The 20,899-nt window shown below is 44.9% G+C and overlaps 1 protein-coding gene across 2 annotated transcripts in view; it reads left to right on the forward strand.

Annotated features, from left to right (window-relative positions):
- CNTN5 (contactin 5) overlaps positions 1-20,899 on the forward strand; it is a 2,165,994-nt gene that overhangs the window by 1,795,163 nt on the left and 349,932 nt on the right. For both annotated transcript variants that reach the window (XM_063951497.1, XM_063951498.1), the window contains one exon: positions 16,672-16,799. In XM_063951497.1, coding sequence (XP_063807567.1) covers positions 16,672-16,799 — 128 coding nt within the window. The remainder of the gene's footprint in view (positions 1-16,671; positions 16,800-20,899) is intronic.

A 20,899-nucleotide genomic window follows, 5' to 3' on the forward strand; every position in this document is an offset into this window, starting at 1 on the left:
TAGGTGGTAGGACTTACGCTATCAGTCTGGCACACACAAGGTCAGCCCTGCCTCGCTAAGGTAAGCGGCAGGTTTCTCAGGCAGTGGGGTCCACCCTGCTCTCTCCACTGGGCCAGTCATCTGACATTGCTGAAAATGGTCTGTGAGGGTTTGCTCATTTCTGGTCTGGGCAGCAGTGGGCCCCTTAGTCCTCAGGAGTCCTGGTGTGCAGTGCACCTACCAATAGTAGTTCTGCCTCTGCGCTACTGGATTCTTAAAGATGAATGTTGCGTGGAATTTTAGGCACAGACAAGTGAAAACGGTTGCACAGAATATTAGCCTTGTTACACATTTCTCAGAATCTTTTGCACATCTAGCTGGCAGAAAATAGCCAGTTGTACCTCTGCCACTCCACACAGCAAGGTGAATTTCCAGACTTCACCCCAGCCAAAAGCTAGGTACACACTATACAATTATCTGGCAGAAAATCTGCCAGATCTGGCTGGTTGGAATGAAAATCTGGTGATGGATGAGAGCAAACGACAATCGACCATTTGCTCCCAAACACTGTTTTGCAGTGTTTGGGAGCAAATGGTCGATTGTCATTTGCTCTCATCCATTACCAGATTTCCATTACACCCAGCCAGATCTGGCAGATAATTTGCCAGATAATTGTATAGTGTGTACCTAGCTTAACAGTCCAGGTTTAAAGCATATTCATGCTTGAGCACAGGTGACTTAATTACTACCTCAGTCAAATTGATTAAACCATCTGCGCTCAACCATGGATATCTTTAAAACCTGGACTGTTAGGGTGCCTTGATGGATGAGTTTGGGAACCACTGCCAAAGAGTATTAAAAGGTACAAATATACGGTGAATTATCTTTATATGGAATTTCGATGCAAGATCGTAGACTGAAAGTTGTATCAGAAATTTATTTTAAAGGCATACAGCAAATGGCCAGCTCTGCCTGCTCTTAACAGTGTAGTGAGATTCTCTTCTTCCACATCCACTTCTAACTTGCTCTGTTTTTACACTAGCTCCCCATTCCGCTCACTTACAAAGCCATCAGCTACTCCCACTGTCCATACCTCTAACCTTATCTTAGGGTTGTCCATAGGTGCTGTTTTTAAGCAGCTGTGGAAACCGTCAATTGTTAAACAATCAATTACTTTGTGCATGCGCAAATGAACAGAGACTGTGGCCTTACATGTAAAATACAGAGAAGCGATTGACTTTTACCATTGGACCTCACCACCCATCAATGGTAAAAACATTGGTCATCAAGAAGAAATTATTAATGGTTGCAAAACATCAATGGTCAACTCTACTTCATCTCACTTCACACTCCCTCCCTCAATCTATTCTGCAATGACCAGTACCTTAACTCAATCAAATACCACGTCCCTTGTGCACTTCTAAGACTTCTTCTGTGCTGCTCCTCAGCTAAGGAATGTAATCCCAGGTCCACTCAGACTCCATCAGCCTCCAGTGTTTTAAAAACATCTTAAATAGCCACCAGAGCTTACCACTCTCCTATATAATTCTCTCTCACTAATACCCCTTTTACACTCGCATGAAAATCCCGGCATTTTGCACGTGAACGCGCATCATCCCGGGATTTTTCTCAGTGTGAAAAAGTACAGGGTCAAATTCCCGGGGCGAGCATCCCGGGATTTGAACCCAGGTCTCGACGAGGGTTGGTCCCGGGAAGCTGTGTAGTGTGAAAGGGCCCGTCCCGGGATTCACTATCCCGGGACTGTTAAAAGGCCTCGGATTGGAGCTTTCTTGGGCTCAGAAAAGAAGATGTCATCTTTTCTGAGCCCAAGGCCATTTCTAATGACATACATATGAATTTGCAGGGATATCCCGGGATCAGTGTAAATGGGGCTGTCCCGGGTCGATCCCAGGTCTTAGTGCAGTGTGAAAGGGGTCAGTTCCTGGAATGCATCCCGGGATGCATCCCGGGAAGCATCCCGGGAGTGACCCGGGAGTGCGAGTGTAAAAGGGTAAGTCTACCTCTACCTGTTTTCTTACTCCATGTAACGTCCCCTGTTTCTCAACTTTACCCCTCCTGATTAGATTGTAAACTCTGAAGAGCAGGGCCTGTCACTTACTGTTTACTTGTCTGCTCCAACATCCTCCATATATCCTTTTATTATGCCTTTGAATTTTATAAGTTACTTTTTTGTTATATACTTATTCTGTTATGTCTCATGTACACTTTTAAAATTAGTACTGCTCTTGAATTTAGCTCTTTGAATGGTATGTATGTTGTTTTGTTGGTACTCTGCTCATTTACAATATTCTTATATTTACAGTATGTTATATTTATATCACTGCTTAATTTTGTGGTGCTATATAAATAAATGATGACAATATATTTGCATTAAATGTTGCAGGGTTATAGGTATTCTATACTTAGCAAGCTATCACTTCTCTCTGCCCACACATAACCACTCTTCATACACAGGTGTGTACAAGTATTCAGCAATCACTATCAGCACATCCTTCATACTGGTCTGCAATCTGTACCTTCTGGCTGTTCATGGTGGAAAGTTTGATAAAGAAATAAAAAGTATTATAAAAAAAAGATTAAAAAAGAATGTTAAATTAGCCTCCAGGCAAAAGAAGTGGTCCCAATTTCACAGGACCAGCTTTAGGGTTGGCCTCTAGGGGACTGGATAAAGCACCTCTTACCAAACAGAGCTACAGGCAGCTAGAATTATTTTGAAAAGCAACGGTTCTCTTTCAGACCCCCCCTGAGCATCTTTGAGAGATATAATTGGAACACTAAAGCCCCCTACACATTTGGCGATATGCCGCCGAGCTGCCCGACGGCAGATACGGCCGACGGGCGTCCCGGCGGTGGGGTGGCTGATGGAGGAAGTAAAGTTTCTTCACTAACCCCGTCACCCAGCTCCATAGCAGTGCATGCTAATATGGACAATCTCGTCCATGTTGGCCTGCATGCATAAGCGACGGGGCACCAACGATGAACGAGAGCGGGGCCACGCATCTTTCATCGTTGGTGCCTACACACTAAAAGATATGAACGGTATCTCGTTCATTAATGACCGAGAACGTTCATATCATTTAGTAAAATCTATTAGTGTGTAGGGCCCTTAAGGTGTGTAGACACGGTGAGATAAATCTGACTATATAGTCAAAATCTTATGAAAAGTTAGTGCACATCTCAAGGTGTTAGGCAGCTTGCGATACTGATTCAATCCCGATGCGCATTCCCGTGGGGTCAGTATCGTAAAGTTAGATAGACTGTGCAGGCAATCTCGACTATCTAGTGTACTATCTAGTACAAAGTATAGTCAAAATTGGCACATAGTAAGAATCGTACATAGACAAAATCTCAAGCACAGATAGTCAAAATCTGTACTATCTGTGCTATCTGGGCTCTGGGGGGAGTTCAAGGGGAATTATATAGTAAAAATTTGGACATAGCAGGGATCTCACCGTGTGTACACATGTTAAGAGTTGCAACCTTGCACCTAAAAAGGTAGAGAATAAGTAAATCAACTGTGGTTCACATACTAAACACCTTTTTTTATATTAAAATAAATACACACTCATTTATTTTTTCCAAGAGCTGCCAGATTTAATCCTTGCAAAGACTTTCACCATTTTATAACAGCTAACCTCTTTCTAACACATTCTACAAACTCGCTTGGAAAGGAGGTTGGTTTACCCTGACTTTTTTAAATATTATATGGCTACACAAATAACTCAATGTGTCCTACACCATTCTCCCTCACAAGCCAGAGCAAGATCCTAGGTACATGAATCAGGATCTCAGGGAATCTGAAAATATCACCGGTAAGGCTGTGCAGGGCTGGCTGCCTTTTATCAGGTGCATGGACCAATGGCAATGAGCCAGGCAGACCAGCCCCCTTAATGACAGAATACATTGCAGCTGTAAGGCTGTACACATACACAGAGGCGTCCTGACTGCTTAATAACAGCTGGAACCAGGAAACAGTGTGGCCGCCCAAATCCCGGTTACTTACCATCCATCAGGACCATAGGCCAGTGTGGCTGGCATTACGCGGGCATCCTAGTCACCTACTAATGACCGGGACCTGGAGAACCGCAGTGGCGGCTTAACATTATACACCCCTATTGTTGTCAGAGATATAGCGGTCTGCATCGGCAGAAGATAAGATGTCAGACGCAGTATGATTGACATGCTGCTGCGTTTGGGGGGTAGCACCCAGCACAGTTCTTCAAAATGGGGGGCATGTTGGTCCTGTTTTTAATGTGTGATGAGTCGGAGTTCTCGAGTGCAGGCTTCCTGGACTGGGGTGGCCGGATCCTACGGACAATCTGAGTAAGCTTCAGCTTAACGCAGGCTGGCCAGTGCCTAAAATCGGGAATTGCAAGCGATGGTTAGGAAGGATGGTGATGCAAGACTACGTCCTCAGGAACAGCACTGGGATCCTCACTAATGCTAACAGGAGGCATCTATCTCCTACACACACCACCTGTTGCATTAGAATTATAATGACACGCAATTCCACAGACGCTGCCTTGCAGCTCTGCAATTGCTTACATACATGAACCAGGACCCAGGGCCGTAACTAGGTGTGTGCGGAAGGGGCACCGCACATAGCGCTGCAGGGTAGGGGGAGCTGTTAGCAGCACTTGTCAGTTATCATCTGTTTTAATTACTTTTACTTGCAGCTTTATCCCTCTTTGAAGCCTAGTATCTCCTGACCACCGCAGTCTCCTACCCTGACCCCTTCTGTCACTAATACACCTATACAACATTCATGAACTCAACTTAAGATTTCGTATTTATTCAGTCACACTGTCCTTTATTACATTTCAAGATGCTGACATACCCGGGATTCAAACCCATTGCCTGTGGCATTGCAGTCAGACAATCTATTAATTGAGCTATCTGCCCTTGCATAGAAAGGTAGATAATTCTAAGATAGACAAATCTATTTGTAGATTACCTTTTATTTGTGAAAAAATGATCAGCATTGTGGCTGAGCAGATCTACTGTATGTGGTGTGTGGCTGCAAGGGATTGGATGTGTGGCTGCACACTACATAGATCTGCTCAATTGCAATGCTACATAGCTCTGCTCAAGTACCAGTAGCTTGGGAAGTGGCCTCGTAGCATGGGCTCTATCTGGGATAAATCTTGTCATCAGGGCTGTAACTAGGTGTGTGCAAGCGGTGCCTGGCACACAGCGCATATGCACTGTGGGCGCAGAACCGCTGGCAACAACCGCAGGACCACCCGTGCCTCACTAGTATTGTCCGCCCGCCCACCATAGATCACACTTTCAATCTTGGAAACTCCTCACTGCTGCAGCGCTGCTTAGTCCCCGTCTCAGGCTGTCATTCCCCCAAATTGGCCACTTAGAGCTGGCCCAGGATTGGCTGGTCTCTCAATACTGCTGCTCTGCTCACTGCTCCAGCTCAGCTCCCCTCACCAGCTACCTGAGTGGCTTCTACTGGTCTCTCTTGCAGATGCCGCCGTGACAGCCTCCCAGGGGACCAGCTTCCCAGCGCTATCACAGGCACCAGCGCCACCAGCCTCTCCCTGAAGGACGTGCTGCTGCCCAGCTGTGTATTCACTATCCCCCACAGCTCCTGCTGCTGCGGTTTACAGCTTAACGCGCAGGCAGCTAGAGGGATGTGAGCGCACTCAAGGGGAGCTGCAGTCTGGTCTCTGTAACAGCCGGGGGTACTTATATATTCCACCGAGAGAGGCCGCATGGCACCCCTTTTTCCCACCTCTGTCGCATGGGTCCCCCATACTCTGCGCATGGTCTCTGGCAGCATCCCACAAAGCCTCCTCAGTACCATAGTATCTCCTACTGGTGCGTTCAGGCTGCCATACAATACATACAATTCTCATAAGTATTTATAATTAAAATAGAGATGTACAAATGACTATGTTCTTAGCAGATACTATGTTTATATAGAGTGCTACATCTGTATGTGAACGGTGCAGCACTGGCCACTGTGTAGTTAACAGCAGAAAGCGCTGCGTAGTGGGAGAGGCATCCTTCGTGTGTGCTGCTCTGTGTGTCGTGTAGCAGAGCAGTGTATTGGCAGGCATTGGAGGGGACTGTATCTGGCGTAACGTGTATAAGAGGCTGTACATGTAGTAATGTGTATAAGGACTTTACCTGGCATAATGTGCAAAAAGGGACTCTGCCTGCTGTGATGTGTAAAATGGGGCTCTACCTGGCGTAATGTGTATAAGAGGCAGTACATGTAGTAACGTGTATAAGAGGCTGTACATGTAGTAACGTGTATAAGAGGCTGTACATGTAGTAATGTGTATAAGGACTTTACCTGGCATAATGTGCAAAAAGGGACTCTGCCTGCTGTGATGTGTAAAATGGGGCTCTACCTGGCGTAATGTGTGTAAGTGGCACTACTGTGCGGCGTAATTTGAAGAATGGAGACTTCTGTGCAGCGTAATATGAATTGGCATTATTTTATGGCTGCGCCCCTTCACCATGAAGCCACGCCCCTATATTTTTGCCACGCGCTGGCCCTGTTTTAAATATTGGGGGGTGGGGGGCACCGATGCCTGTTTCTTGCACACAGCACTAAAATGTCTAGTTACGGCACTGCCAGGACCACAGTGCAGCATTGGATGCACATTCTGTGGGATTCAGACCTGGGAGGTAACACTGAGGTACAAAACAATCCTCTGTTTAAGTTTAATATATATTGTACTGTATCTGTTACAGCGAGACAAATAACTGTCTTTGCTTAAACCGAAGATTCTCTTTTTGCTCATTTGTAAAACAAACTTGAATAGCATAATTGCCCAAAGCCTATCTATATGTCCACATAAACAGATAATTAACTGTTCTAAATATACAGGGTTCACATAGCTCTGAAATGAAAGCTTCTGGAGCTTTGGGTAATAAAGTGAAATCTCTGAAGCTCAAGTGGTGTTTTTCAAGGTTAATGTGAGCACTAATACTTGTAATGTTGTTTGCCCTTCATATAGGAATGCACCATTTGCTAACAAGTTCGCAAGCTCATTAACCCCTGGCAATGATATCCAGGATAACGATACCCAGAAGCATGTTTAACATTCATAATTAACCCATTCATCTAAATGTAATAGTCTTTGTGAAGAAGGAAATGGGATTGTGGGAGCAGGGTATGTTTGCAGAGGATTGTTTATATACAAGTCTATAAATACTTTGTATTTTGGCTGAGGAGTGGATAGAGGGATTCAGTATGATATCCTGTCTGCTGGGATTCCGGTGGTCAGGAGACCGACGCTGGTATCCAAGCAGCCAGAATACTGGCGGTGAGCGCTGCGTGTCCCCGTGCGGGTTCGCTGCTCTCGCCGCACTTCGGGGCCCAGTGGCAACCTTCAGGCATTCACCGGGTGTCGGGATTCTGGCATCGGTATCCTGAGCGCCGGGATCCCGGCATACGGCTGCTTAAATGCCTCTCGGCTGGAGTTGCAGTGTTAGTGAATGTTTGTTATTGGTGACATCTGCGTATGAGACATTGGCCGGATTCTGAGACCAGTGCAAAAGCGAACGCAGCAGCATCTATTGGCCGTCGCCTGTCTGCGACTTTATGCAAATGACTCTACAAACTGCATCCCTTGTGTTCATTGGCTGTTGTGCAAGAATTCAGGCGTTTACTCTCAGTGTCCGTTGATGCAGTAATGCCGATTGGTGCGTCCTTATATGCCACCGGGATCCGGTCTCCAGGTCGACAAGACTTAGGTCGACATGTCTAGGTCGACCACTATTGGTCGACAGTAAGTAGGTTGACATGGTTTCTAGGTCGACACGGACTCTAGGTCGACATGACAAAGGGTCGACATGAGTTTTACACATTTTTTTTCAATTTTTTGAACATTTTCATACTTTACGATCCACGTGGACTACAATTGGGAATAGTAACCTGTGCCGAGCGCAGCGATAGTGGAGCATGGCGAGCGAAGCGAGTCATGTGAGGGGAACACGGTGCACTAATTGGGGTTCCCGGTTACTCTACGGAAAAAACAACACCAATTTTGAAAAAAAACCTCATGTCGACCTAGAGACCATGTCAACCTACTTACTATCGACCAATAGTGGTCGACCTAGACACTGTCGACCTAAGTATATTTTATCTAACATACCACACCCATGCCACCATCAATTGCACCATTGCAACTTGCATCAGCCCTATGGCAGACGCGGTTTCTCCATCTGACCGGGTAGTGTATAGAAGATCTAGTGTCTAGGAAGTCAATTGGTCGACATCATATGGTCGACATGCATTAGGTTAACAAGTACAATGGTTGACACACACAGATGGTCAACACAAGTTTTTTCTGTTTTATGGGGGGGAAATTTTGTATGTTTGGTAATATGTACCCATCTTCAGTAGAAACATATACCCCCCCACGGGCTCGCTTTGCTTGCCATGCTTCGGGGCACACAGGTTACTATTTCGAATCGAAGGCCACATAAAAAAAACGTGTCAACTGTTAGTGTGTCGACCAGTGTTATGTCAACTTTTTTAATCTGTCAACCTTAAGAACTGTCGACCTTTCATCTTTTGAACTTCTGTACCTGTTGACCTAATTAATGTATGTCGACCATATGTACTGTCTACTTAGATACTGTAGTTCTATCATCTGGATACCGTCTGACCATGGCCTCTTGTGAACACAGTCGCTTGCCCAAAAAATCCGGCGACACTTCCACAACATGCCGACTGAGTGGACCATTTTTGCATTCATTTGAAGCCACCTCCCAGTCACCGCCCAGATCCTCATCACTTTTCCACAACATTTCTAATACCATCTGTCCCTATCGCTACAGCGTCTTTGTGCGTACACACTTATGGAGTTTTCCGAAATATTTGCGCATGCACAGTTGCAAAAAATAACTCAACCAAGTGAACATTGCACATTGCGTGCAGATTGCTTGCGGCCCTGGATCAGGTCATTATCTGTAAGTACATAATGAATTGGAAAAAAGGAAAACATCATGCTTTGTATTTATTCTGAATCACCAATTACTGAAAATGTTTTATGCTGTTCTGCATGAGATAAATGTTACATCTTCAGGAAATCTAAATTTCAAATATATAAATTAGGAAAAAAATGAATACAAGTAAACAAACTAATGGTACTTCTTCTGTCGTTACTTTTTTGTGTCAATTTAATTTTTTAAACATGATCCATTAATTGTATTGTTTTCTTCTGATGGAGAAATTGTTTTTTTTTTGTTTGTTTTTATATTATGGAACAGTATGCCCCCAAACCTGCTCATTGTAAAATGTAAAAATGAACTGGAGAGCATTATGATGTTATAAATACTTGCCTACCTTTTAACCACAATTTTTTCCCAAAAAAACCCACTTAGAAATTGTCAGGATTTTTTTATGATTGCATTAGGTGAAGAACATGAATTTAACCTTATTCAAAATGATTTTAGTTACAAAAAATAAAAACTTTTTTTTTAAAAATATAATATTTTTAAACATCGGAGCATCAATCGGGAACATCGCGACCGTTGCAACATTACTTTTTACACCCCAGACAGCTGCCAGGTACACAAGTGGGGGCTTGGGGGGTGGTGGTTTGCACTTCCCCAGCGGCTGCTATTGTCTGGGGTGGGGGGTCCTGCCGTGCTGACTGATCAGCAGTGTCGTAACTAGACATTTTAGCGCTGTGTGCAAGAAACAGCATCAGCGCCGCCCCCCATATTTAAAATTGGGCAGGAGCCTGCTGAGGGCACATAAAATATAGGGGGTTGGCTTCATGGGGAAGGGGCGTGGCCGCAAAAGAATACCAATTCATATTACGCTGCACAGTAGTCTCCATTATTCAGTAGCGCCACTTACACACATTACGCCAGGTAGAGCCTATTTTACACATTACTTTTACACAGCGCTGAACTCTCTAGCCGGCTGTTTCCAGCGCTGTGTGTGCTCTACCTCATCCTCCCCACAGTGCATAACATGAACTAATGCTGCACTTGCAGGAACCCAGAAGGCGCTGGGACGGAAGACGCTTCTGGCTCAAACAAGCTGACACACACATAGGAGGCCGGCGGACACACTTTGCGATCAGAACTCTCCAGGTGTTGGCAGCGGTTCTGCGCCCACAGTGCATATGCGCTGTGTGCCAGGCACCGCTGGCACACTCCTGGTTACGGCCCTGCTGATCAGCAATGATCGGCAGTATGACAACAATGAGGGGAGAGTGCAGGGAGACAGAGGGACCTTCTGGTCCCTCTCAGAGCAGTAGCAGAGGGAAGTTTCCCTTCCCTGCAGCTGCTAACACTCTCTATCTGACTGGTCGCATCCTGTGCAACCAGGTCAGATAAAGCAATTGCTAGTATGGTCGCAGCTGGTGCAACCATGCCAGGCAAGTGGTTAAGTCTCCTATCTGGGAGAAGCCAGGAGAGGAGATGCAGCAGACAACTTTGAAGGGCTGTGATGTCATTAGGCCCCACCCCCAAGTGGAGGAAATGACCATGATTCTCTGCTCCGCAGGCAGGGGACAGGGCGAAATGACACGATTAGCCTTGCCACTTCAGACAGCTGCTGATAATGTATTAATTTTATCCTTATCCTGCCCGCTTCACTGGAAAGCGAGATGGATTTTGCAGGATGTGGGAGAGTCACCAAACCTTCCGGGGCTGCGGGGAACTACTCAAAATATCTGGAGCTTCCCGCAGCTTCTGGGAGGATAGGCAAGTATAATATTACATAATATGAACTGGGGCACTGTAATATGGCACAATATGAAGTGGAGGCACTATAGTGTGCCGTAATATGAACTGGGGACACTGTATGTCATAATGTGAATTGGAGGTCCTGTGTATAATGTGTACTGGCAGCTCTACAATGTGACAAATTGTGAATCAGGGCACTACTGTGGTTCACAAAATAAACTAGGGCACTACTATGGGAGATAACATTAACTAGGGCACTACTATGGGACATAACATTAATAACTGCTGCAGAGAGGTGTCTCTCTAGAAGCACTGGGACAGGAACCCCCTCAAAATGTTGCTGTGGGGACCACACATGTCTGGCTACACCCCTGGTATCGCTATCTTTATAATGTCACCCTTTCTTAATGATGGAGCATGTTCTTTTGTGACAAATAATGTGCATTCGATGCCCATTGACGATTGCGCCAATTGCACATAACTACATGTCATGCTCTCCTTGTAAACAAAAAGGATTCACACCATAAACAATTCAATGATCAATGCGAGTGTAATCTCGGCACAAGACTGCCTTAAAATGTTTAACTCCATTTGCCTGTGTGTTACTCTGCTTCTAACATCGCCCTCTGTATAATTCCACACATAGCCTGCAATTTAGAATGGTATTATAAGAAAGTGAGCGCTGTCATTCATATGACATTTAAGGATCTGGTTTGCAGTGGAATAGCCTGGGGTCAACAGACTGATGTTCTAAATCATACACTACAAGCTTGTTATTTTTTAAGATATCGCTACTAAAGTAGAAATGAGTATTTTCACCCAGCCACTTTGTGCTGAATAGAAGACTTTGCTATATAAACATTTATAATACGTGATGCACAAGTAACTGTGTAATAAGATCCCATAATCAATCAAAGCATTGTTATCATATTCAAGGATCGAACAAAAGTCTGAATGATACTGTAGGTTGCTGTTTTTGTAGTCATCTGTGTAACATTAGTCATAAATGTCCTTGATATAGGGGGTCATTCAGACTGGATCACTGCAGCGGCAGTGATCGCAGTCTGAAGCCCTTCTCGGGGTGCGTACTGTGCGTGCGCACCCCGAGAAGCCCAGTGAGATGTGAAAGCATCTCAGGGCTGCGATCGCCTTGACCTGATTGACAGGCAGAGGAGGTCACGGGGCGGGAGGGGCGTAACAACAGTGTTAGAATGCTGTTGGTGGGGCGCGGTCCGGACAATGTAGGTGTGTCCAGACCATTGTGGGGTCGGGCCGCGGTGGCTGCGTGACGTCATATGCAGCCACTGTGACCCGAGACGACGCGGTGGGTAGCCGCCTGCCAGTGCAGTTGGCTGTAAAGGCAGGGAGCTACTTGCCAGGTGCAAAAGCACGGGGGGGGGGGGGGGGGGGGGGTTAGGGCCTGACATGCGGTGCGGATTCCCGCATGTTAGTGTAACTGATCTGAATAACCGCCTTAATTCATACCAAGTTACCAATGGTTGCAACTGGCAAAAAGGGCAATCAGGGGTCTTGCTGTGTTACCATCACTGAACCTAGATAATTGCTTTATGGCATTAGTCAGTTCTGCGAGGTCACTAGACATTAGCAGGTTTGTCAGTTTATATCGAAAATCTTGCTGTATTTAGTCACCCAAGTTTTTAGACTCTTTAAGTTCTCCAGGCATGAATTAAACTACTACAGTATTTACCCCTCTGTCTCCTTCTTGAAAAGATCTTCACAAACAATAATCGCCATCCACAATCTATTTAAAATAAATATTCCTCCAACAACTACTGTAAATGTATATTATTATTTTTAATGCTTCTTTTTTCCTAGTATTATTATTATTAATTGTCAAGGGACTGACATATGTTGGGTCACATCAGTGTCTGCCCCCTACTCTGCCTTGTCCTCCTCTCTGCACACTGGTCCGGCCCTTCACTCTAACCCACCCTTACTCCTCTCTGTCTGCCACTTTGACCTCCCCACTTCTTACTTTCTCCATCCACCCTCCTATTTGTTCCACCACACACAGTGCTATAAGAGGGCTTTACAACACCCTGTGCTGGCCACGCTTCCTGAGCACATTATATCATTAAGCCATTCCGAGAGGAGATGCCAGCTGCCGAGATCAACACTGCCCGGAGCACCCCGGCCCATGTTCTGCCCTCTCCACTGCCTCCATCCACCCTCTCATTGTTTACACCTCTGTTTCCCATGTGACCGATCAAGCACGCATGTTCATTGGCTATTTAATCTCACACTACCGTTGTCTAGGCAGTGTGTAACTTAACTTATATTGTGTGTTTACTGTAAACATGGTTTGTCTTGTTAGTTGTCATTTTGTTAGGGGCTTCCATGTAGGACTCTATAGGGCAGGGGAAAACACACAATCTGTAGGGTTCTCTATTTATAGATCTAATATATATATATATATATATATATGTATATACACACACACACACACACACACACACACACACTATGTATATATATATATATATATATATATCTACCACAAGATGGAGTGATCTCTGTTCTTGTTTATAAGAAGTCTGTGAGTGCCGCCTACCTCTTTCTTCTATATATATCTATCTATCTATACTGTATATATATATATCTCCGATGGTACAATAGTGTATTATGAGGAGCTGCAGTGGCTGGGCATGCATTGCAACTTCCCCTCGGTCATCTGCTCAGGCAGCCATGAACAGACAGAGATCTTTCTGTCAGAGAGCTCTACGTCTGACAAGCTCCATCTAAAAAAGTAACCATATAAAAATCTGGTCTATTAAGGGAGTTTTCGAGGTACTAATAACCCCCCCTGTGTGCACCACTGTTGAGGGCATCCACTTGTAGTCTTCCTACAACAGGGTCCAAGTCACCGTGAAGAATCTTTGGGTGAAAGCCAGGAGAGTCATTTCGCTCTGTTGCCAATTACCGGAGGCAGAATGGTCCACTTCCTTGCAGATCCCTAGATATGTAATTCAGGAAAAATCATAATACATTTGTTGAATATAAGAAGCCGCACCAATTAAACAGAAAACTGGGACATATTAACATACACAAGCTACAGCTAAATTCTAATCCTGCGCTTAGTGTTCCCCAGGATGTGTGAATCACATCTGTCTCATCTAAATAGAGAACTGGCATGATTTTTGCAAATGGATATATCAATCAGCAATTCAGTGGCAGTGTAATTTAAGTGACAGTCCTTTTAAACACTGTACAGTGTTTGCTTCTGTTTCAGACTCTTTCTATTAGCATCTGAAAAGGCAAAGACCATCTGATTTGGTATTTGCATATCAGAGGTTTTTTCTTCATAATGTACGTGTGTCATCCGTAAAATTTTCTCAGTATGTGCAAAATTATTTATATATACAGTGGCGATAAAAACACATTCATAGACACTTTGCAAAAAAGGAAATAAGCGTTTATTAAAATTTTCGATCCATTTGTCCTTTTCAATAGATTTTATAAGGGTGAAAAGTCTCATGTTATTATTAACTTTTATTTGTAAGGATTTCGTAACGCGGTACAAGGGGATGAAACTTACAATAAGAAATATAGGGGCACATTTATTAAGCTCGGTGAAGTGATAAAGTAGAAGGTGATAAAGGACCAACCAATCAGATCCTAACTACCATGTCACAGGCTGGGTTTGAAAAATGACAGTTAGGAGCTGACTGGCTGGTACTTTATCTCCTTCCAATTTATCACTTCACTGGGCTTAATAAATCTGCCCCTTAGGTACAAACTGATAAAGACAGTACATAAATAACACTTTGCTGCCTGCTCTGCACCACAGTACAGGGCCCCCCGTCCTCTCTGCCCGGAGCGCTGTATAGTCTGAGCACTAGAGGGCTCAGACTCTACTGCGCATGCGCAGATCTCTGGGAAAATGGTGCGGCGGCCATTTTCCCTGAGATTTCTCTACTGCGCATGTGCAGAACTCCGTGAAAATAGCCTCTGGGCTATTTTCACTGTGTTCTAACAGCGCTGCGGATGGGGGGCCCCTCTGGACTCAGGGGCCCGTATGCACCGCACACACTGCACCCATTATAGAAACGGCAGTGCCACAGTATGTGGTCATCAGGCCATGCTGGAAGAGAATAAAAGCTTGATAAGTATTAGCCTAATGGAAAGGCATCAGACAATACAGTACATCTGAAGATGTCATTAGCTACTGGAGCCAAGCCCTAAAAATATATTATGGGAGCTTGGTATTTTGGCCCCGACCACAGGTCTCAGTGCTGTATCAAGGCTCTGGTGTACCCTGTGCTGGCCACCCGTTAATGACATCACACAGGGGAGGTGAGGCCGCCAGTACCGGGAAATGCAGCATTGACTGAAACATCCTGAGAATGCGCTAAGTAGCTATACAGATGGCAGGATGCATGCCGCTAGTTTGCAGTGGACGCTCTGTGCGGCACTGCCACAGCAACACTGAAACCTTGATAGCCTGAAAAAGGGATATGGAGCAGTCATGGTGCCACCCACAGAGTCCTTTCCTCCGAGACCTCCACTCCTGTTTATGACCCTGACATCCAAATGTCAATAATGGTAACTGCAATCTGCAGTGTTAGGCATCAAAACAATAGAAATGACTCTGATATGTCTAGTGTTAGACAGAGCTTAAAGTACAATTCTTAAAGTATGAGGATACAGCCATGTTTGCATGTTCGTAGCCATAATAAATAGACCCCAGTCTGTTTATGTGTGTGGTTGTTGTTATATTGTTGTGCGGTCCTATGGACAAATTGTTAACTTTAATACACACTTACAGTATTTCTTGATTGCAAAACTTCCATGAGTGTTTTCATCACTGTGGATCACCTCCCACAGTTATGAGCAGAAATAAGTATTAACCAGAGGTTCCCAAACGCGGTCCTCAAGGCACCCCAATGGTCCAGGTTTTAGGTATATCAATGGCTCAGCACAGATGGTTAAATCAAATTGACTAAGGTGCTAATTAAGTCACCTGTGGTCAAGCATGGAGCGTTGGGGTGCCTTGAGGACCGCATTTGGGACCTCTGGTATTAACTGTGGTTTCAAACTGTATAGCTCCGGCCATGTTACCTGAGAGAAGACACCAGCCAATACCACATTCCCCTTTGGACAATGCTTACCTATAGCGGCTCACTATAACCAAACATTTCAATTATTGAATTAAACTTTAAACATACAGTAACTTGGAGGTTTGTATGTTGGTCCTCTTTGTGACTGATTTGGAGGTGGATTCTATTTTGATTATTTTTGCAGCTGGCCGATAGTTGCGGATCTGCACTTGCTCAGAAGCCGCATTGCGCATGTGCATACCTAGGGATGCGATTTTGCTTGCAATGTCCCAAAAGCCTCAGCATAATTGACATGCTAATGATGTTTGGAGGCGAAACGTGCAGCATTTCGGAAGATGGGGGCGTTTCATCCCTGACACAGCCATTGGCTATGTTCTTGGATGCAGCTTCACTGGCTCTGATTGTATTGTGATGTATGTATTTTTCTTTCTATCGTTTAATCTGGTGAGCACCCTTTCCTATTAATTTGTTCAGTAGTGTTCAGCGTAGTATTATTATTATTATTATTATTATTATTAATAATAATAATAATAATAATTTATTTATGGACTGTTAATTATATAGGGGCAGATGTATTAACCCGGAGAAGGCATAAGGAAGTGATAAACCAGTGATAAATGCAAGGTGATAAACATACCAGCCAATCAGCTCCCATATGTAAATTAACAGTTAGGAGCTGATTGGCTGGTGCATTATCACCTTGCACTTAACACGGCTTTATCACTGGTTTATCACCTCCTTATGCCTTCTCCAGGTTAATACATCTACCCCATAGTGTATTATGCAGCACTTTACAGATGATATTTAACCATTCCCATTAGTCCTGCCCCAGAGGAGCTTGCATCATTCTATATACTGTACCTGTGGCCTATTGCTGAATCTAAGTGGATCAATCTAGAATAACAGACTCTCTTTTTTTCAGGGTAGCTCTTATTCCAGATGGAAGTTTACGGATCTTAAACGCTACTAAATCAGATGAAGGAAAATATACATGCCGTGGGGAAAACTTGTTTGGTTCTGCAGAAATTACAACAGTTCTGTCTGTTACAGGTAATGTGACTTATTGCATCTAATGACTTTGCATTGCGCCATCTTGTCTTACTCGGTAACATGCATACCTGTACCTATAAAGAATATTTTAACACCACAAGTTATGTGGCAGCAGCGGGGAGAAAATGTGTCACAAGAAGGAGTTACAGTAGTACAGTAAGTGTGCTGGACTGTGGCCCCGAGAGTAAATCCATTTGCAGGATTCCAAAGGTGTATTTGCATTTTATACCATAAATGCATGTTTGCAAATAAAGCAAAAAAGCAAGAAACTAGGGAAAGCCATGCTGCGCTGCAGGTGAGGGAGATGGGATGTAATTGGCATCCTGGCCCTCGGGATGCAAATAGTCGAGATACCGATCACAATGGTGACACTGGAATCCCAAATGTAAGTATGCCGCGGAAGGTTAGGGTTAGGCTGCTGGGGGTGCTTTAGGCACTAGGTGGGTTAGGGTTAGGCCATGGGAGGGGGGTAGGGCATTAAGAAGGGAGGATTATGGTTAGGCACTAAGGGGGTATGGTTAGGGCTAGGCACTAAGGGTCTACTATGCTTGCCCGGATGTCCAGATCCCGGTGCCCAGCATACTGGCGCCGAGATCCTGATCGCCTGTATGCCGTCAGCGGGGCAAGCACAAAAGAGCCCCTTGCTACGCACGCCACACTATTTATTCTCCCTCCAGCGGTGTCGTGGACACCCCAAGAGGGAAAATAGTTGTCTGTATCCCAGCGGCCGGGATCCCGATAGCTGGGATATCGAGTGCCACTCTGGCACTAAGGTGGGACAGTTAGGAATAGTCATTAAGGGGGAATGGTTAGGGTTAGGCATTTGGGGAGGGCAAGTAGGGTTAGGCTGTGGGGAGGTGGTTAGGATGCAAGTGGGGAGGGTTAGGGAGGTATGGCGAGAGGGTTAGTATACTTACCCACCAGGTGTCGGGATCCTACCCCAACGGAATGCCACTGACGGTCTTCTGATCACCGGCATGGTAAGTGCTGGGATCCCGCACCCAACCCAGGCAGATGTAACATGTGCAGAGAGTTTTAGTTTTGGGTGGCGTGTGTTCAAACTAAAATCTGAATTGCTGTGTAAAAATAAAGCAGCCTAATATTTGTGGGCTTCATACAGAAGCAGCCAGTATTTACCCTGCGGGATCCGGTCTGAAGATCGACAGTGTCTAGGTCGACAATGTTTAGGTCGACCACTATAGGTCGACAGTCACTAGGTCGACATGGATGGAAGGTCGACAGGGTTTCTAGGTCGACATGTGCTAGGTCGACAGGTCTAAAGGTCGACATGAGTTTTTCACATTTTTTTTTATTTGTTATTTTTTCATACTTAACGATCCACGTGGACTACGATTGGAACGGTAAAGTGTGCCGAGTGAAGCGGTAGCGGAGCGAAGGCACCATGCCCGAAGCATGGCGAGCGAAGCGAGCCATGCGAGGGGACGCGGTGCACTAATTTGGGATCCCGGTCACTCTACGAAGAAAACGACACAAAAAAAAAACACCTGTCGACCTAGCACATGTCGACCTAGAAACCCTGTTGACCTTCCACCCATGTCGACCTAGTGACTGTCGACCTATAGTGGTCGACCTAAACATTGTCGACCTAGACACTGTCGATAAAACGAACCACACCCTTACCCTGCACAGAAAAATAAAATAAAAAAATTGGAGCACAGTATGTCGAAATGAAACTGATTTACAGTTAAAGGGGATAACACAAAGTTGTATGCAATCCACATCTGCGACCACATTGTATGCTTTAATATATATGCCGTATTCAGAGAACTCCTATGCATCTACAGTATTTGAGAGAGCACCAGCACTATGGCCCTCATTCCGAGTTGTTCGCTCATTAGCTACTTTTAGCAGCATTGCACACGCTAGGCCGCCGCCCTCTGGGAGTGTATCTTAGCTTAGCAGAATAGTGAACGAAAGATTCGCATAATTGCTACTAAATAATTCCCTGCAGTGTCTGAGTAGCTCCAGACCTACTCCTAGACTGCGATCACCTCAATCCGTTCAGTTCCTGGTTTGACGTCACAAACACGCCCTGCATTCGGCCAGCCACTCCCCCGTTTCTCCAGCCACTCCTGCATTTTTACCTGGCACGCCTGCGTTTTTTAGCACACTCCCTGAAAACGGCCAGTTTCCGCCCAGAAACACCCACTTCCTGTCAATCACACTATGATCACTCGAGCGATGAACAAACGTCGCTCGAGCTTGTGTACATCTACAAAGTTTTGTGTTAAATTACTTAGCGCATGCGCATTTTCCACCTAATCGCTGCGTTGCGAAAAATGGCAACGAGCGAACAACTCGGAATGACCACCTATCTCTGGTACAAAGGATCCTAATGAAATCAGCCGGCGCTGCATATGCTCACCTCTAAATAGCCAGCAATTTCTTCCCCTTGCCCTCAGCACTCTCTTCCTGATTGAGAATGCCCCATTGCCGTTACACCAGTTTACCACTCTGAATCACTCCAACATCTGCAGAAATGCATACGTCAGCCCTGGGCAGATGTGCAGTGTGAAAAACACAAATGCGACTGCTTTGTGTCCGAATCACATGCAAGCCCATATATAAATTATATAAAGCACAGACATATGGCCACATTCACAAAAGATGGTGTTACACATGCATACCTCCCAACATGACCATCTCCAGGAGGGACAGAATGCTCTGCTCCTGGACTTCCCTCTTAATTTATGATTGCCATCACCTGTGATGAAAAACCTTTCTTGCCATTAACCTGTTCAAAACAGGTGACGGCAATCATAAACTAAGAGAAAAGTCCAGAAGCAGAGCTTTGTGTCCCTCCTGGAGAGGGTCATGTTGGGAGGTATGCACATGCCTTTAAATCATAGCTTCTCAAAATCAGTCCTCAGGAACCCAAACAGTGCATGTTTTCCAGGTCTCTTCACAGAATCACAAGTGAAATAATTAGCTCCACTGGTGGTTTTTTAAAATGTGTCAATGACTGATGAACATACCTGTGTACCTGCTAAGCACACTTGCCTACTCTCCTGCAGTTTGCAAGAGACTCACGCTTTTTCAGGCAGTCACCTGCACCCACGAAAGAGTGGCCAAATCTCCCACATCCTGCCACGCTTACAAGTGAAGTGCAGGCCAGATCCCTGTACGATAGCCCAATTTATGAATCTGTGAATGGTAATGCCAGATTTAAAATAAAAGGTTTATTTATAAAGACATGCCATGTTAACATCATATTTGCACATGATGCCATGCTATTCTAGGGGTAACTTAGGTTAATCTTAGTTTTAAAATGACTTATGGCCCTCATTCCGAGTTGATCGCTCGCAAGGCGATTTTAGCAGAGTTACACACGCTAAGCCGCCGCCTACTGGGAGTGAATATTAGCTTCTTAAAATTGCGACCGATGTATTCGCAATATTGCGATTACTAACTACTTAGCAGTTTCAGAGTAGCTTCAGACTTACTCTGCCTGTGCGATCAGTTCAGTGCTTGTCGTTCCTGTTTTGACGTCACAAACACACCCAGCGTTCGCCCAGACACTCCCCCGTTTCCCCGGCCACTCCTGCGTTTTTTACGGAAACGGTAGCGTTTTTTCCCGCACGCCCATAAAACGGCCTGTTTCCGCCCAGTAACACCCATTTCCTGTCAATCACATTACGATCGCCGGAGCGATGAAAAAGCCGTGAGTAAAAATACTATCTCCATTGTTAAATTACTTGGCGCAGTCGCAGTGCGAATATTGCGCATGCGTACTAAGCGGAATTTCACTGCGATGCGATGAAAAATACCGAGCGATCAACTCGGAATGAGGGCCTATGTCTTTTGACTGTAGCATAACATAATTTCATGTATTTTGGAAGAGTTGCCCCTAGCAACCCGTCAGCTTTCAGGTAGTATTTATCAAGTTCATTCTATAAAATAGTAGGTGAAAATGATGCTTGCCTTGGGGAAATTCTACACTGAATCACTGCTCCCCACTTTTCACTGCTTGATACATTTCCACCCAAGTAACTTACCTTTGTTATGATTTTCTTCAGTGATATATAAGGGCTTATAATTGGCTTGTCTCCCGTAGGAGATTCCTGAATTAAGGGAAGACC

This window comes from Pseudophryne corroboree, chromosome 2 (genome assembly GCF_028390025.1).
Source record: "Pseudophryne corroboree isolate aPseCor3 chromosome 2, aPseCor3.hap2, whole genome shotgun sequence".
Classification (NCBI taxonomy): Eukaryota; Metazoa; Chordata; class Amphibia; order Anura; family Myobatrachidae; genus Pseudophryne; species Pseudophryne corroboree.